This window comes from Arvicanthis niloticus, chromosome 8 (genome assembly GCF_011762505.2).
Source record: "Arvicanthis niloticus isolate mArvNil1 chromosome 8, mArvNil1.pat.X, whole genome shotgun sequence".
In the NCBI taxonomy this organism is placed as follows: domain Eukaryota; kingdom Metazoa; phylum Chordata; class Mammalia; order Rodentia; family Muridae; genus Arvicanthis; species Arvicanthis niloticus.
This window is the reverse complement of record NC_047665.1, coordinates 14,153,726-14,171,927: the sequence shown is the minus strand read 5'-3', so window position 1 is coordinate 14,171,927 and position 18,202 is coordinate 14,153,726. Positions and strand designations below refer to the sequence as shown.

The window sequence follows — 18,202 nt, the reverse complement described above, 5'->3', positions numbered from 1 at the left end:
GAGAAGGCAGATGAGGGAGTTCTGTGCCTGGGATGGCAGCCTGGCTCACCAGGAAGAGGTGTCGGTCCTGAGTGGTGCCATTCTTGGCTGATAACTTCTGGATGTTGCCCTCCTTGATCAGCTCATTGGCTGGGTTAACGATGTCCTCTTCCCCACCCAGCTGCTCATACACCTCTAAGAGCTTGTGCATTTTCTCCTGCAAGAGACACAAAGATCAGGCTGCTGCAAGATCACAAGACCCAGGGAACTGCTGTGGACCCAGAGGTGAGCAAAGCTATGCTCTGCAACTGTGACCCGGAGTCCACTGTAGCAATGACATGACTGACAGTGAAAAGAGAGGAAAACACAGGGTGACATTTGAGCTGGGTATGAAAGGGTGACTAGAAGCCTATCATTCAGAAACTAATAAATCACAGACCTCTGTTTCTATGTGCCAGGGGCTGTTCTACACCATTCATATTCTAATTACGTAATTCTGACACATACTCTATGAAGTGGCATGGTTATCCCCAATTTACAGACAAGGAAACTGAGGCATACTGGTGTCAGTTGAGTCGCTATGACCCAGACTGGGCCAATCTACATGTTGCTTTCCCCAAGCCCGGTTGGGGAATCATAATGCCCAAAGGTATAATAGGGACAAGGTTAGCAGCTCATGCCCCTACCTCTTGGTTAGAATTCAACACTATTCAAAGTAGAACCAAGCCTGTAGGGACTTTGACAATAGCAAAAAGGGCTGGGGCAGGACCTGCTAACCCTCAGGTATCCCGTCCTTTGATTTGTGATTTCTACTTGTGTACCTAAAAGCAGGCATGTCAGGCTGGCCCTTCTTTGTATGGATGCCATAGATGCTAGCGGACCAAACAGCATAGGATGCATGGGACCCTGGAGGGTGGGGAAGAATCCATGACCTTGCAAGAGATGGCAGGTATATAGAAGAGTCAGGTGTCATCGTGGCATGTCCCGGGGAGGTGGAGCATGGCTTGCATTGGGAAGGTGGGCATATACCTACCTGATTTGTACAGAGAGAGGCTAAGCATGCACTTGTTATTACTCGGGGGTACTAGGATATGTACCTGTCATGTCTTGGGGAGACTGGTATATATGTGCTCACTGATGGGGTGGGTCCACTTGGGATCAGGGGTGAAGCTGCTTGCATATATGCTCTACCCGCTCACTCTCCCTGCATATTCTTTGCTTCCCTACAGCAGTCTGAACTCACCATCTTCCTAATGGCAGCGTTGGAGTGGTCGGCAGCCGTGGAGATGAGCTCCAGGGACCCTGCATGAGGAGAACTGAATGAGCCTGGGCATGTGGTAATGCTGCATGTTCTCACTGGAGCACCTGACATCTATGACGTCATGGCTCCCAGCGGGAAAACTTGTTCCTGTCCTTGGCCTTTCTCAGGGTGCCCAGACTGCCCCAGAGGTCTGGCACAGAGGGACAAGGCCCAGAACCATTTGCTGAGCCTGCTGGGGCCAACACCAAGTGAGATCTCCAACTCTCTCACACAGTACCCAGCCCTGTGCTGCCCACCAGTTACATTGGTCATGATTCCTGAGATAGGAACACCCTCACTGAGGGGCCCAGTGCTAGGCCTAAGCTCTGGATGAAGCTAGTATTTGACTGTGCCTTCCCCAGATAGCATCTTTCCATGTGACAGGAAAAGGACTAAATCACTTTCTTAGTTATCAGTCTCTTTCTCTGTCTGCCTCTGTCTCTCTCCTCTTTGCCTTCCTCTGTGTGTCTCAGCCCAGGGTTCCCAGTCTCCTCCAGAGACCATCCCCCTCAGCCCTTCAGCCACCTCCACTTACTTTCGGCATCCTTCCGATCTGGGGCATCCCTAGGGAGCCTCTTTAGGTAGTCCTTGAGCAGCAGCTCATAGCGGGGGATCCTCTGCACTGGCTCCAGCATGTGATGCTGCAGTGTCAAGTTCCCGCACACCTCCTGCTTCTGTGCGGACAGAGAGCACACATAGGGTCACCATAGGGTCTCACTCCTGTTACTGACTTCTACAGTCCCCAGAGGTTGCCTGGAGCTCCCGATTTTCAAGACGCAATTGGCATAGACCACATCTTATAGCTGGGAAAACTGAGGCTCAAAGGTGCTTAATGATGGAGGAACCGGAACTCTCTGCATGGGCAGGCTTAGGTTGAGGAAACAAGTGCCAGAGTAATGCCTCCTCTCACGAGAGTCAATAAGACTCTTACCCCACCCCATCCCCTCGGGTCCACCCTCTCCCTGTCAGGTGGAAGCTAACTGTGCCTAACTCCTCCAGTATCAATCCTAATGCCTAGAGGCTGCTGGGTGTCCTTTTGCAGAGTCCCTGCATGATGAATGACAGAGAGCAAGTGACTGCTACAACTCTACCCCCGTACTGTCCCTGGCTCTCTAGACCTCCCCCTCCCTCCAGATTCCAGCTCCCCTCTTGCCACACTTCAGCGCCTTCTTGCTGCAGACAGGCGCACTTCACATCTTTCATCCTGCACACAAGTTCACCTGTTACCCCTCTGCTCACCTTGGGCTCTCCTGCCGTACTGCCTGGTTCTTCCACCTCTGCCATGCTCACAGCTGAGAAAACCTGCTGTTTCTGTCTGCTGCCCTACCCCCTAGCAACTTCAGGGCCCCAGCCACCCACACCTTCCTCAGGCCCTGAACAAAATTTCTAGTGGAGATGGACCCAGAACTGTCTAGGGTGCAACAGGGTCTGGGGATCTGAACTCGGGTCCTTGTGCTTACACTGAAGCACTTTGCCCAACAAGCCATCTCCTTAACCCCTAAACAATGAGTTTTTGTTTTGTTTTTGGAGATAGGATTTCTCTGTTTAACAGAGCCCTGGCTGACCTGGACTCTATTCATAGACCAGGCTGGCCTTGAACTCATAGAGAGCAGCCTGCCTCTGTCTTCCTTTTTTTTTTTTTTTTCCTTAAAGATTTATTAATTTATGTATGTAAGTACACTGTCTTTCAGACACACCAGAAGAAGGCATCAGACCTCATTACAGATGGTTGTGAACCACCATGTGGTTACTGGGAATTGAACCCAGGACCTCTAGAAGAGAAGTCAGTGCTCTTAACTGCTGAGCCATCTCTCCAGGCCACTGGCTCTGCCTTCCAAGTACCGGTATTAAAGGCATGTGCCACCATCCCTGGGTTGTTGTTGTTTTAAAAAAATGAAGGTTGTACTTAAGTAAAAAAAAAAAAAAAAAAAAATTGAGTGTTGGTGCCGGAAAGATCAGATTGCTCAAAGGCTAAGAACATTTAAAGCTTAATTCTAATAACTACATGATTATCGACCATTAGAAACTCTAGTTTCAGAGTTTCTGACACCCTCTTCTGACCTCCTGGGGCACCAGACATGCACACAGTTCATAGATATGCATGCAGGCAAAACACTCATACACATAAAATAAAACTTAAAAAGAAAGGCTGAGTGTCATGTGCTCACTTGAAATCCCAGTGCTGAGGAGGCAGAAATAACCACGTGTCATTGGCCAGTTAGCCTGGCAGAGTTACCAAGCTCTAGGTTCAATGAAAGACCTTGCCTCAAAAAAAAAAAAAAAAAAGAAAAAAGAAAAAAAAAAAGATGGGCAGAGATAGAAGACACCCAATACTGACCTCGACATCCACATGCACAGATATGAGCATACACAGGCACACATCACACAGACAAATTGTTTCAAGCAAGAATCGAGCAAGGGAAGACGTGGAATGGTATTCCCCAGGGCTTCAAAGCATCTCCCTGCTAGAAACTCAAGAATAGAGGCAAGGGGGGGTGGGGGAGGGAAGGAGAGATTGTTCCAGTGAAACTCACACAGAAGCACAGCCTAAATCAAATCATGGATAAACCACAGATAAGCCCATAGCCAAGAGGCAGTAGCCAATTCCCTCAAGAGGACAAGGGCAAAGCCTGTCCTAGAGGGAAGGACTTGACCTGATAATGAGAACAGTGTGTGTCCCAGTTTGACTTATGAACCACAAAGAGAAAAAGGCGGAGAAAAACTTCAAGTGTATCACTGGGATAGCTGGCGACCATGTGGGCTGTGTGGAGACAGTGCTGTGACAGCTGCGTGTGGCTCCTGATTTCAGTCACCATGTGGGCGTGTGGGCGACCTTCTCCTTCACACTTAGTGACGTAGACGGCAGTGTCTGCAGATGAGTTTCCAAAGACAACGGCCATCTTATGTGCTCAGAGAAAAAGGTAAATAGGGCAGAATGTAACATCTGTAAGCTTTGTCTTTGTGTGGTCCTTTCTGGGTATGCTGCATGCGTGCATATCTCTGGCTCAAACGAGATCTCACCTAGGCTTGCTTCTCAGCCCCAGAACTACCTGTCTCCATGACCCTACCCTCAGCCCCACGAACTAGGGTTCAGACACATGCCACCACCCCTGCCTTTACCTTGTGTTAGAGATCCAAATTCAGGTTCTCAGTTGGTCAGCTTACGAACCCTTGGTAAATGTTTGGATTTCTTTAAGGCTTATAATGTAAAATATTCTTTGGATTAAGCAAAGGAATCCTCCAGAGACCAAGAGAAATGTGATGGTCATTTGATCCCATTTTGTACAGGTCTAGGCTTCTTGGCCTCGGCCATGGACATTTGCTAAGGAGGATTTTGTTGTGGGCCATCTATAAACCTGCCCCAGACTCCACCCTCCAGGTACCAGAAGCAACATCAGTATCAGTAGACACAGGCCAGGTCTCTGTAGAGAATGGCTCGATTGTGCTGAGGCCAAGGGGCAGAACCTTGGCTGTGTTTAGCAGGAAACATGCCCAGGCGGTACCCATTGTTCAGGGACAGGATAGTGCTGAGGCAGCCAGTGCACGAGACTGTCATCCTAATCCTGGGGGGATCTTGTCACCTGAGGACCTGCTGGACCCAAGAACCTGGTCTGTTCTATGTGGGCAGGAACGGTAGCCTGTGCTCAGGCTGAACCCTGCCTTGCTCTCTGTGGATCTCCACAGCACAGATGAGTCATGTACTCACGCTTATGTGAGAGTTGAGTGTCTTAGTGTCCCCAGAGGGCTGGGGTGGGGGACAGTGTAGCTGCTCAAGCATGAAGAACTGAACACAACCCCAGAACCCATGTAGAAAACGCCAGGCATGCTGATGCAGGCTTGTTAATACCTAGCACTGCATAAACTGGGTATGGAGGTACACACTTTTTGTAATCCTAGTTCTCACGAGATGGAGGCAGGATAATTGGAAGCTCAAGGTCATCTTTGGCCACACAGAAAGTTCAAAGCCAGCCAGCTCTAGAGACCTTGTGTTATGATTATTGTAAAGGTGGTGGGTTTTTTTGGGTTTGTTGTTTGTTTTGTTTGGACATGGTCTTACTATATAGTGCTGTCTGGCCTGGAACTTGCTGTGTAAACTGGTCTGGCCTCAAACTCACAAAGTTTGCTTGCCTCTGTCTCCTGAGTATAGAGATTAAAGGCATGTGCCCAGCTTAAGACCCTGTCTGTAGTGGTTTGAATGTTTGGTCTATGGAAAGGGCTACTATTAAGAGGTGTGGCCTTGGGGCTGAAGAGATGGCTCAGTGGTTAAGAGCACTGACTGCTCTTCCAGAGGTCCTGAGTTTGACTCCCAGCAACCACGTGGTGGCTCACAACCATCTGTAATGGGATCCGATGCCCTCTTCTGGAATGTATAAAGACAGCTACTATGCACTTACATACATTAGATAGATAGTTAGATAGATAGTAAAAAAATGTCAAAAATTAAAAGAAATAATAATAACAAGAAAAGAGGGGTGTGTCCCTATTGGAGGAGGCGGAGCCTTGTTGGAGGAAGTGTGTCACTGTGGGCGTGGGCTTTGGATGTCTCCTCCTACACTCAAGATCTGCCCAGTATGGGAGAGAAACAGTCCTCTTCTGGATGCTTTGGGGTCAAGATGTAGAACTTTCAGCTTCTTTTCTAACACCATGCTTGCCTGGATGCTGCCATGCTTCCTGCCTTGACAATAATGGACTGAACCTCTGAAACTGTGAGCCAGCCCTAATTAAATGTTTTTTTTTAATAAGAGTTGCCTTGGTCATGGTGTCTCTTCACAGCAATAAAAACCAAACTAAGACACTATGCTTAAAAAAAATTTTTTTTAAGTTTTTTTTTTTTTTTAAAGTGTGTATGTCACACTACCTGGATGGCATGGATGACATCCTTAAACTGTGGGGAACGCTGGGTCCATGTGCTCACCAGCCCCATTGCTCTGTCAAAGTTCTTGACATACTCGCCATACATCTTTAGGAATGGAGCCAGTTTCTGCAGGATATCTCCGAGGCGAGGGTTTGTATCCCTGTGTGAAGAAGCACAGTCACCGGATGAACACTCTAGGTGGCATGGTGCTGATGCCTTGTGCTATGATGCTAAGCACATTGGTCACCCTCTCTGAGCACATTCACCATAGAACATAGCATGTTACCGGACATTAAAAGAGGATATCTCTAAACACCTCGACAGCACAGGCTGAGGACCAGTGCCCACAGAGAAGGACTTAGCAATAGTGCTGTCCTGGAAGGGCAGCCATAGTTATCAAAGATGGCCAGTGACATGTGGGGCTACACACTGCCGCCAAAGCCAGGGAGAGAAGAAAACTTGGCAGGCCCAGTGATGAAAACTTCTGAGTACACTGAGTGAACAAATAAACTCTAGGAAGCGAACATCGTAATCATGAGTGTGCATTATTTCCTCCACATTAAAACATCCCCTCCAGAAAAGAGGCTCCTTAAGACTCGGGAAGTAAAACCTACCAGGCTCAGGAAGTGACCAAAACTTCAGGAAGTTCCTGAAACTTACAAGATTCACAAGGCCTCTTCCAAGGTCACATAAGCACTCACAATTGCATAGGAGAGACTTTTCACTCCACCAGATTGCCCTCAAACTGTGAGGGAACTCCAGGAATGCAGCTTTCATGAGTCTTTCCCTGCTGTGGCCACCTTTAAGTCACCCCAGTAAACCCAGTGCTTCAGTAACCCCAATAAACTCACTGCTTCAGCTAAACTGAGATTGGGTGGAATCATTTCCTTCCTTCCTTCCCTCCCTCCCTCTCTTCCTTCCTTCCTTCCTTCCTTCCTTCTTTCTTTCTTTCCTTCCTTCCTTCTTCCCCTCTTTTTATCTATCTATCTATCTATCTATCTATCTATCTATCTATCTATCTGTCTATTTTTATTTTTTGGTCTGTAACTGGTGCCCTATCTTGGAGAATAGATGTAGTTCACACCTCCACAGGAAAGATCAATGTTGTAATTTCTGATCTTAGAACTCTCTTTTGGAGAGCTATCCTTAGTAATTACCAAAATGAAAAAAAAAAGGAAAAAATGGGAAAAAAAAGGCACAGACACAAAGCCACCACTTGATACTCCTATGAAGCTGTGCACAGGGTTTGGTTTTATAATTTGAACAATTGGAGGTACAAGACAAGAGGCTGTGTGTCATCATTACAGGACTGTGTCGATCCTGTGTGGGCTTAAAGTAAAGTCTCCAGGGCATGGAAGGAGAAGGTCTGTGCTCCCAGACATGGACTTTGTCACCAGACGTCCACACCCAGCTCTAACCACCTTGAGGACAAAGAGCAACCTGCTCTGCAGCTTCTGAAGATTCACAAAGTGACGCAGCCACACACTGAGACAAAGACAACAAGACCCCAGCTACTGTAGCCAAAGTCAGGAGACATGTGTGGCATGCAAGCTCTGCAAAGGAAGGTGGGCAAACTTCAAGTTTCCCAAAATGCAGGGGTGCATGGTAAAAACTGGTGGGCCTCTCCATCATCATTGCTAAAAATAGACAAAAGCTGCAGATCACAGAAAACAGAGGACCTGGAACCACTCCTGGGGAGTGGTTTTTAAAAGCTAAGGTAGACACAGACAGAGAGGGGAAATGAAACCGTTATTGTTTTCCCTCCAGATGTCAAATCTCATCTAGATCCATGAACTTAAGAGACATCAAAGAGACACCAATCATGGTCACCACCCAGGAAGAGGTGGGGCTGGGTTGCCTGGAAGGGAAGGGAGGCACCCAATCCTCCATGAGACAGACCCCACCCCCAAGAACCTGCCAGGCTTCCAGGCAGATGAACTCCAGGTTTAGGGGCTCTGTGGGAGGCCATGGACCACGCTTACCACTCCTCTGTGATCCTCTTCTGCAGCTCAGGCAGGAGGAACTGGCCATGGAAGCGGTAGATGGAAGAGATGTTAGAGAAGATGCCGGTGGTGACTTCCGGAGGGATCCCTGCTTCTGTCAGCTTGGTACAGAAAACCTGAGCACAGAGAAGCCCACATGGCCACTGAGTATGAGCGACTCAGACACCTGCCACGTAAGTGGGTTCTTGGGCTCCTCTCCTTTCCAATTTAAAATTTTTATTTACTTTAGGGCATGTGAGTGTGTGTGGTGTGGTGTGTGTTTGTGTGTCTGTGTAGTATATGTGTGTGTGTATGTGTGGTGTGTGTGAGTGGATGTGGTATATATATGTAATGCATACACCTGTGTGTTTGTGTTGTATGTGTATAGGAGAGTGTGTGTGTGTTGTATGTGTGTGGTGCACACACCTGTGTATATTTGTGTGTAGTTTATGCATGTGTGTGTTTTATATGTGTGTAGGAGAGTGTGTGTGTGGTGTGTGTGTGGTGTATGTGTGTATAGCAGAGTATGTGGCATGTGTGTGTGTGTGGTGTGTGTGTGTGAGTGGATATGATGTATGTGTATGTAATGCATACACGTGTATGTGTGTGTAGTGTGTGTGTGGTACATATATCTGTGTGTGTGTAGGAGACTGTATGTGGTTGTATGCGTGTGTGTGTGTAGGAAAGTGTGTGGTGTGTATGTGAGTGTGATGTTTGTAGGTGTGATGTTTGTGTGTGTGGTGTTAGTGTATGTGTGTGAGTGTGTGGCATTTGTGTGTGTACACACCTGTGTGTGTGTGTGTGTGTGTGTGTGTCTGTCTGTCACTTCCCACCACATTCTCTTGAGGCAGGGTCTAGAGCTAAGTTAGCAACCAGCAAATCCCAGCAGCCCTTCTGTCTTTGCATCTCCGCGGTGCTGGGGTTACAGGTGTGCGCTTTTAAATGATTTGTCTCTGTTTACTTTATGCTTATGAGTGCTTTGTCTGAGTTATATCTGTGTCCCAGTGTGTGTGCCTTGTGCATCAGCGCCTCTGGAACTGTGGTGACAGATGATTGTGAAGCCCTATGTCAGCACTAGAGACCAAACCCAGACAGATCCTCTGAAGAGCAGCCAGTGCCTTCAACAGCTGAGCCACTGCTCCAGCCCCCAAGTGTGCACTTTTTACATGGGTCCTGGGATTCAAACACAAGTCTTCAGGCTTACACAGAAAATACTCTGTGATGTCTGCGATGACAAGTTTCAGTGTCATCTGAAAGGAGGGAACCTCAGTTGAGAAAATGTCTCCATAAGAACCATTTTCTCAGCCATCTGCTGTAGGGCATTTTCTTAATTAGTGATTGATGGGCGAGCATCCAGCCCATGGTGAATGATGTCATCCCTGGGCTGATGGTCCAGGATGCTCTAAGAAAGCAGGTTAAGTGAACCATCGGGAGCAAGCCAGTAAGCAGCACCTCTCCATGGCCTCTGCATCCGCTTCTGCCTCCAGGTTCCTGCCCTATATGAGTTCCAGTCCTGGCTTCTTTCAGTGATGGACTATGATATGGAAATATAAGCCACATAAACCGTTTCTTTCCCAACTTGCTTTTGGTCATGATGTTCCGGCACAGCAACGGGAATCCTAGGATACCCTCTAATCTACTGAGTCATCCCTCTAGCCCCACTTTTCTTACTGAACATCAGAGCTAGAATCCTCCAGCTTTAAGTCTTACTGAAAGCTTGCTTGCAGCTGAGGATCAGGGCTGAGGTAGGAGCAATGCCTGCGGGGTGGGGTGGGACATCTTCTCGAATCACCTTCTCAGGAGAAGCTGAAGGAGATCGCCTCTGGCTTGTGAGGTGCAGGCAGGAGCCACTCCCTGAGCAGGCCTTGTTTTCCTGGTGTATTTTCTATGTTAAGGATCTTCCCATTTCTTCATGGGCAGGGATGCATAGCACCCGCTGGCCCAGCCATGGATGTCTTATGTGTGCACATGACCATGGGTATGTACCTGACTGTGGAGGCTGGGGGACAATTTCAGGTGCCCTTCCTCAGGTTTCATTCATCTTGGGTTTTTTTGTTTTGTTTTTGTTTGTTTTTTTTTTTTTTTGGACACGGTCTTTCCACTGAACCTTAATCTTGCAGAGTAGATAAAACAGGAGATAAGACAGGGCTATCTGGACAGCAAGCTTCAGGTATCTCTGTCTCTGCCTCCTCAATGCTGAGATTACAAGCATTGACTGCCGTTATTAGCATGTTCACATGAGTTCTAAGAATCAAACTCAGTCTCTTGTGTATTTAAGGCAACCACTTGGTGGACTGAGACATCCTCCCCAGACCCCAGCATCCATTCATGAGTTCAAATGATACACTCCATGAAGAGATGTCCCCCAGACTGAACATATGGAGCTTTTGCCCCAGAGCCGTGAGCACTGAGAACAATGTGCTTTCAGGCAAGAATTCACTTCATCAGAATTTTGGTATTTGTCATTCCTGCTCCAAGCACAATATCCAAACAGTGTGCAGGGATGGGTGGTTTGAATTCTGGGTGTGGAGAGAAGGGGATCTCCAGCCCTCTGGGTTACCTGGTCCAGCAGGTGCAGCCGCTTCACGTAGGCTTCCTCCGTGTGCAGGAGCTCCTGGGCAATATGGAGCAGCTTCTGTGGGTCAGAGCCCTGAAGAGAGAAGGGAAGCCACTTAACTGGGGAGGTGCACCAAACAAGGTTACCCACAGTACACCAGGAAGCTCAGGGGTTGGAGAGCAGAAGGAGGCTCCTGGTTTTCAGATGTGGTACTTGGTTCTCTTAGATGCTATTTCCAAGGACAAATCTATAAAAAGCAGACCTGTCTCTGTCCAGATGGGACTCTTTGGTTTCTGGACCTCTAACTAATGAGCAGCCATAGTAACCACGTCAGAATCCACTGCACAGCTGAGGTTCAGCTCAATGGAAGAAAATTTTCCTACCATGCACAACCCTACACAGTGGATTTGGGACTGTGAACTCTTCCATGAGTAGAGAGCAGAAAAACCCAGAACCAGAGTGTGAGAGCCACTGAAATCGAAAGCCAGCAGCACCTTACAGTTCCAGTTCCACAGGCAAGATGCTCTGAGATTCCCAACCATGCTGAAGGGTAAAGGCTTCCTCTCCCTAAAGCTAGCACACAATCTGGAGAGATGGTTTCTTCCAATGCCAAAACTAAAAGTAAGAAACAAGACTTAGAAACCATACATAGAAGCAGGAGAATATGGCCCAATCAGAGGAAGAAAACAAACCCCAAACTTGACCCTAAAGAAACAGATTTGGGGACTGAAGAGATGGCTCAGCAGTTAAGGACACTGGCTGGTCTTCCAGAGGTTGTGAGTTGAATTCTCAGCAATCACATGGTGGCTCACAACCATCTATAACGTGATCTTATGCCCTCTTCTGCCTTGCAGGTGTATGTGCAGATGCAGTACTCAGACATAAAAATAAATAAATCTTTTAAAAAATTTTTCATTAGATATTTTATTCATTTACATTTCAGATGTCATCCCCTTTCCCCATTTCCCCTTCCTTGAACCCCCATCCCATCCCCCTTCTTCCTTTTTGCTTTTACATCATTTTAATTACATGCATGTATTAAGGTCAGTTCTAGGTTGCCGGTCTAGCAATACAATAGATGCAAATAGTCAAGGAACAAGCAAGACAATAAACACAAATAGTCAAAAAACAAACAAGGCATTAAACACAATTACGTGAACACTCCCATGATGGCTGTTTCTAAGAACTTATCAGGATGACCAAAATATCTGAGCCAACTTCCCTGTCCTAGCCCAAAGTCATTTTCATGTCTGAAGCCTTACTTATTTTTTTTAAATAAATAAATCTTAAAAATAAAAAATAAAGAAAGGAAGGAAGGAAGGAAGAAAGAAAAGAAACGCAGATCCGAGGCTCAAGGGGGTTGACTCAGTCAGTAAAGTCCTTGCTACATGAGCACAAGATCCTGAGTTCAGTCCTCAGCACTTAAGAAACAGCCAGGCATGGTGGCATGCTTTTGTAATTCAAGGACTGGGGAGATAGAGACAGGTAGATCCTTGATGCTCTCTGGCCAGCCTACCCAGATCCCACTGAGAAACACTCTCAAAAACAAAACAACCCCAAGAGATAGTATCCGAGGGATGACATTAGGTTGTACTCTGGCCTCTACACACCACAACACATACATGCATGTGTACTTATGCATACACATAGAGGAGCTCAAAAAAAAATCAAGAACTGGAGTAGGAACAAGGAGCACCACCAACAGGGATGAAAACAAAACCATTAAGAAGAACGAAGTGGACATTCTGAAGTTGAATAGCCTGCGGAACTCATACAGAGGGTCGAAAGAAACAGCAAACTTGCAGAGAAGTCATTCAGACCAGTGAAGTTGCTGTGATCTTTCTTCTCTTTTTTATTATTTTCTGTGGATAGGTGTTTTGCCTGTTTCTGTCTGTGCACCTTATGCAGTGCCCATGGCGGCCAGAAGAGGGCATTAGATCCCCAGGACTGGAGTAAGCTTGTGAGCTGCTGTGTTGGGGCTGGGAATGAAACAGGGTCCCCTGGAAGAACAGTCAGTGCTCTTAACTGCTGAGCCATCTCTCCAGCGCCACACCCTGCCTTTTATTGAGATTTAATCATTGTTATTTTATGTACATAAAAGTTTAACCTGCATGTATACATGTGTACCAGGTGTGTGCCTGATACCTAAAGAGGCCAGAAAGAAGGTGTCATACCCCTGGAAATTCCAGATGGTTGTGGGTAATGGGAACTCCAGGCCCTTTGCAAGAGCAACCAGTGCTCCTAACCCACAAGCCATCTCTCTAGCTCCCAAAGAAGTCACTTAAAATCAGAGTCAGTGGAGAAAAGCAAGAAAGAATGAAGAAAAGTGTTGAGATTCTAAAGGACTTTCAGGACACCTTCGGGTAGGCCAAGATCTCCACACGGGAGTCACGAAGGGTAAAAGACAGAAAGCATTTGCAGAAATGATAACTGAAGACTTCCTCAATCTCAGGAAAGAAATGACCACACAAGTTCAAGAAACTCCGAGTAGAATAAGGAACCAGCCACCTAGTTCATGCTTATAGACCTGGTGTTCACGGGGCTGAGGCGGGAAAGTGGTGAGGCAGAGGCCAGCCTGGGCTACACAGAGAGACCCTGTGACAACAGCAAAGGAAGGGGTACACCAAGGCACCCCATGATAAAAATATCTAAAAGTACAGGCAATATTAAAAGAAAGAGAACAATATAAAAGAAGCAGCCTGTCTCACTTCCAAGGGCTTCCAAGGAATTTCCAGACGATTCCTCAAGGGATATTTGAAGGGCAGAGGGAACAGACTGATATTAAGCATGCTAAGAGAGAACATTGTTGGCTGAGGCTATAGTATCAGGTGAAACTGTCCTTCAAATACAGAGAAATTAAGACTTTTCTAGAAAAAGACGGGGCAGATGGCTCAGCAGTTAGGAATACTTGCTCCTCTTGCAGATTCCCAGCCCCCACACGGTGGCTCACAACCGTTTGTAACACTGTCTTTTGACCTCTCTAGGCCCCAGGCATGCATGTGGTTGGTGCCCATACATACATTGCGAGCAAAACACCCATACACATAAAATAATATAGAACTTTCAGGAATTTTCTTAAAACTTTTTTAAAAAGCAAAGGCTGAGGGAGTTTATAATTACTAAACCCATACTTTAAGAAAAAAAAAATGGTAAAATGAGTCCTGGGCCTAGAGAGATGGTTCATTGGTTAAGAGTTCTTCTTGTGCTCCCATGAAGACTGAGTTCAGACACCAGCGAAAATGGTCAAAGCCGGGTGTCTTGTCCACACCTGTAACAGATCCAAAGGGGATAGAGACAGGAGGATCGCTGAGCTTGCTGACTTTAAGCCCGATGGAGAAAATATGGGCTCCAGGTTCAGGAATAGACCCCAAATGTACTGGCTGGTTTTGTGTGTAGACTTGACCCAAGCTGGAGTTATCACAGAGAAAGGAGCCTCCCTTGAGGAAACACCTCCATTAGATCCAGCTATAAGGCATTTTCTCAATTAGTGATCAAGGGAGGAGGGCCCACTGTGGGTGGTGCCATCCCTGGGCTTGTAGTCCTGGGTTCTATAAGAAAGCAGGCTGAGCAAGCCAGGGGAAGCAAGCCAGTAAACAGCATCCCTCCATGGCCTCTGCATCAGCTCCCGCCTCCAAGTTCTTCCATGTTTGGGTTCCTGTCCTGACTTCCTTTGGTGATGAACAGCAATGTGGAAGTGTAAGCTGAGTAAACCCTTTTCTCCCCAACATGATAAGTAAACACATCTTTGGGTGGGGGACAGGGAGGAAGAAAGGTAAAAGGTGTCCTTCAAGTAGAAATGACAGGCTGTGGCTTCCAGTGTGGTTGTGTTGGTAGAGTCCTTGCCTGGAGTGCAGGAATCTCTGGGTTCAGTTCCAGCACCACATAAATGGGTGTGGATGTGGTAACACATGCCTGGAATCCTACCACTTAAGAGCCTAAGGCAGGAGAAGTATTCATTTGGGGTCATCCTGGGTTACCCAATCTCAGAAATAATAATAAGAGAAGTTTAAATCTATCTTCGATGGTCCATAACGCACAGGTGGATCTGAGACATCAGTAGCACAAAGTGGAGGGAATGAGGAAGACCAGTGCTTTGCCAGCCGCAGATCAAATGTAGCTTTAAAATGTTTTAGCTACAACAACGGTGACTGCACGTAAAGCATCTATGAATATGTGTGTGCACGAAGGGAAAAAGTGGAAAGAATCAACCTCTGTCACTACAAAAATCAGTGAGACAAATGCAGAGAAAGATGGGGAGGGGGAGAAGAAAGCGGGAAAGCGACAGACAGCAACCTTACAAGTGGCCTTCCCGTTCTCTCCCTTCAGTAATGACTCTACATGTAATCATGTTAAACTCCTCAGGACAAATACATATACACACACACACACACACACACACACACACACACAGAGAGAGAGAGAGAGAGAGAGAGAGAGAGAGAGAGAGAGAGAGACAGACAGAGAGAGACAGAGAGAGAGAGACAGAGAGAGAGAGACAGAGAGACAGAGAGAGACAGAGAGAGACAGAGAGAGAGAGAGAGAGAGATCAAATGAACCAAAGAAGGCTGCTGAAGCCGGGTGTGGTGGCTTTTGCCTGTAATCCCAACGAGAGGACTGAGCTGAGATATCCAGTATGAGGCAAGTTCCGGTCAGCCTGAGGTATAAGGTGAGTCAGTCTCTCTCTCTCTCTCTCTCTCTCTCTCTCTCTCTCTCTCTCTCTCTCTCTCTCTCCTGTAACTCAGAGGCCTCAAACTCCCTGGGTAGCTGAGGGTGAACTTAAGCTTCTAATTCTAGGATTGTAGGAGTACACTAACTATCATGCCTTCCCTTTCCTAAATATGTTAGTCACAAGAGATTCACTTTGTATCTGTGCATATAAGGATGCACCAGATAAAGATGGGGAAAGACAGAAGACAGTCCATTCGGATAACAACACCTCCCCCCAAATGCCTTATTTATAGCAAACAAAATAGGGTGTTTGTCACTAAACCTGATGATCTGAGTTCAATCCCTGAGTCTTATGTGGTGGAAGGGGAAGAAGCCTCCACAAAGTTGTCCTCTGAGTGCCCCACCCCCTCCACACACTAAGTGAAAAATCATGTTTTTAAAAATTAAAAATAATTACAAAGAGTGTTATAATTTTAAAAAATCACCAAGAAAATATGACAATAAGTGACGTAGATGGTGACTACTGGATGGAGAACGAACTGGCAACAAGTTCATAGCTAGAAGCCTCAGTATCCAGCTCTCTGCAATGGTCAGACCATCTAGACAGAAGATCAGTTAAGAAAAGCCGGGCCATGTTGCCTTACAGAACACTTCACCCAGCAACAGTTGTAACATAGGATGAACACTGCTCAGGACAGACCCTGTGCTGTATAAACTAGTCTTAACAAATTCGAGAAAGCTGAAATTATTTAAAATGTATTCAGGAAGCAGACAGAGACAAGGTCTCAGGGCACACTGGTTGGGCACACTGGCCAAACAGAAGCACTGTAAGTTCAAGGAGGGATCGAGTGGCAAAGTGGAGAGTGGTCCAGGAAGTTGCCCAGCGTTAGGGCCTCCACGTGTACACTCACACCTGTCCTTCCTCACACCTGTCCTTACACCTGCACGAGTGTGTATGCCCCCACACATGTAAACATGCACACACACAGACACGTAAAAAGCCAAATTTAAAAAACCTGCTGAGACTGTTGCTCAGTGGTTATCCACCACGCACAAGGCCCTGGGTTCCATCTCCAGCACCAGAAAAACAAAGAGAGAAACAAAATCTTAGAACAAGCTAACTGTACATATTGAGAAACTAGCAGAGCAATTGTAGGCTAAGCCCAAGGCTAGGCCACACGAAGGAAGGAAGTAAGATCAGAGCTGAGATAAAAGACAAAGAATGGAAAAACAATTTCAAAAGAATACCCTAGCCAAAGTTGGCTTTCTGAAAAGTTCCAGAAATCTCACAAACTTCATCTAGGGGGCCTTAGAGAAAGAGAAGAGACCAGTTCCTAAAGTCAGAATCGGAAGAGGGGGGTGTCAGTACAACTTGTGATGTGAAAATAAGGCTACAAGAGAGTGAGCAATTGTGTGCTAACACGTTGTACAACCTAGAAAAAAAAAGGAGTCCTCGGGAGTATATGGCTATAAAGACTCCTGAATCATAAGAAATACAAGAATCTGGGAAAGAAGCAATGAATAAGGACACTGAATCAGTAATTCCAAACTTCCCCACAAAGGATAAGGGACAGACATGGCTTTAATGGTAAATTCGACCAACCTTTTAAAGGAGAATGAATAATTCTCTCTCTCTCTCTCTCTCTCTCTCTCTCTCTCTCTCTCTCTCTCTCTCACACACACACACACACACACACTCTGTCTCTATGCCTCTCTCTCACACACACATACACATACTCATACTCTCTGTCTCTCTCTGTGTGTCTCTCTCTCTCCCTCTCTCTCTCTCCCTCTCTCACACACATACACACACACATACTCTCTGTCTCTCTCTCTGTCTCTCTCACACATACACACACACATACTCTCTGTCTCTATGTCTCTCTCTCACACACACATACACATACTCATACTCTCTGTCTCTCTCTGTCTCTGTCTCTGTCTGTCCCTCTCTCACACACATACACATACTCATACTCTCTGTCTTTCTTTCCCTCTCTCTCACTCACACACATACACACATGCACACACATACTCTCTCTCTCTCTCTCTCTCTCTCTCTCTCTCTCTCTCTCTCTCTCTCTCTCTCACACACACACACACACACACACACACACACACACCCCAGTGAGGAAGAAACCACATCCAAGCATCATGGATGAGTACACTCAAGGAATCAGGGTGCCCCTCCCAGCCTTTTCTGGTAGATTCCATCCCAGGAGTCCCCTTGTGTGGAATGAGTGTGAGGGTACACTTCCTGAGCACAGGGTGTGGGTGTTACACACCACAGATCTGTGGCACTGCCCATGTACCCCCAGTTGAATGAAGAGGAAGGAAGGCCTACCTGAGTCAAGCTGACATCCTCCTCAGGCCTAGACGGGGTGATCTTGGGGTCAGGCTCCTCACCCACGCCACTATCTTCCTCCTCCTGGAGGTTGTCCTGGCTGTCCACAGCTGTTTCAGGGTGTAACCCCAGGACGGCAGGGCTTGGGGAGCCCTCTTCACAGGGAAAGTTCTCGATGGCCACACTGGAGGATGGGCTATCAATTCCACTGTCTCTGTTGGGGATCTTCATGGCACCACTTGGCTTCCCTAAGGAGCTGTCCCCTGCTGAGGCTGAGCTGCCATGAGCCCCTCGGTGGGCACCTGGCCCAATGGGAAGTGCTTGAAGCTTCCCTAGTGGAGAGCTTCTGGGACCAGCACCAAGTACCCCAAGAGGAGAAATAGCTTCTTCTTGGGGAGTCGAAGGGCTTCTATTCAAGTCCATCTTCACAGACAAACTCTCTGGGCTCTGCTAGGAGGCTGGCCAAGGGCTTCCTGTTGGGGAAAAGAAGCTCAACTCAGTACAGTTGTTGAAAGTA

General features: G+C 46.9%; 1 protein-coding gene across 7 annotated transcripts in view; it reads right to left on the bottom strand.

Annotated features, from left to right (window-relative positions):
* Fgd3 (FYVE, RhoGEF and PH domain containing 3) overlaps positions 1-18,202 on the bottom strand; it is a 62,224-nt gene that overhangs the window by 19,344 nt on the left and 24,678 nt on the right. For all 7 annotated transcript variants that reach the window (XM_076939052.1, XM_034511076.2, XM_076939049.1 and 4 more), the window contains exons 3-9: positions 17,686-18,158; positions 10,677-10,766; positions 8,117-8,253; positions 6,138-6,294; positions 1,815-1,953; positions 1,223-1,281; positions 50-196 (exon numbers count right to left, since the gene is read on the bottom strand). In XM_076939052.1, the coding sequence (XP_076795167.1) occupies positions 50-196; positions 1,223-1,281; positions 1,815-1,953; positions 6,138-6,294; positions 8,117-8,253; positions 10,677-10,766; positions 17,686-18,108 (1,152 nt within the window). In that variant the 5' untranslated portion in view covers positions 18,109-18,158. The remainder of the gene's footprint in view (positions 1-49; positions 197-1,222; positions 1,282-1,814; positions 1,954-6,137; positions 6,295-8,116; positions 8,254-10,676; positions 10,767-17,685; positions 18,159-18,202) is intronic.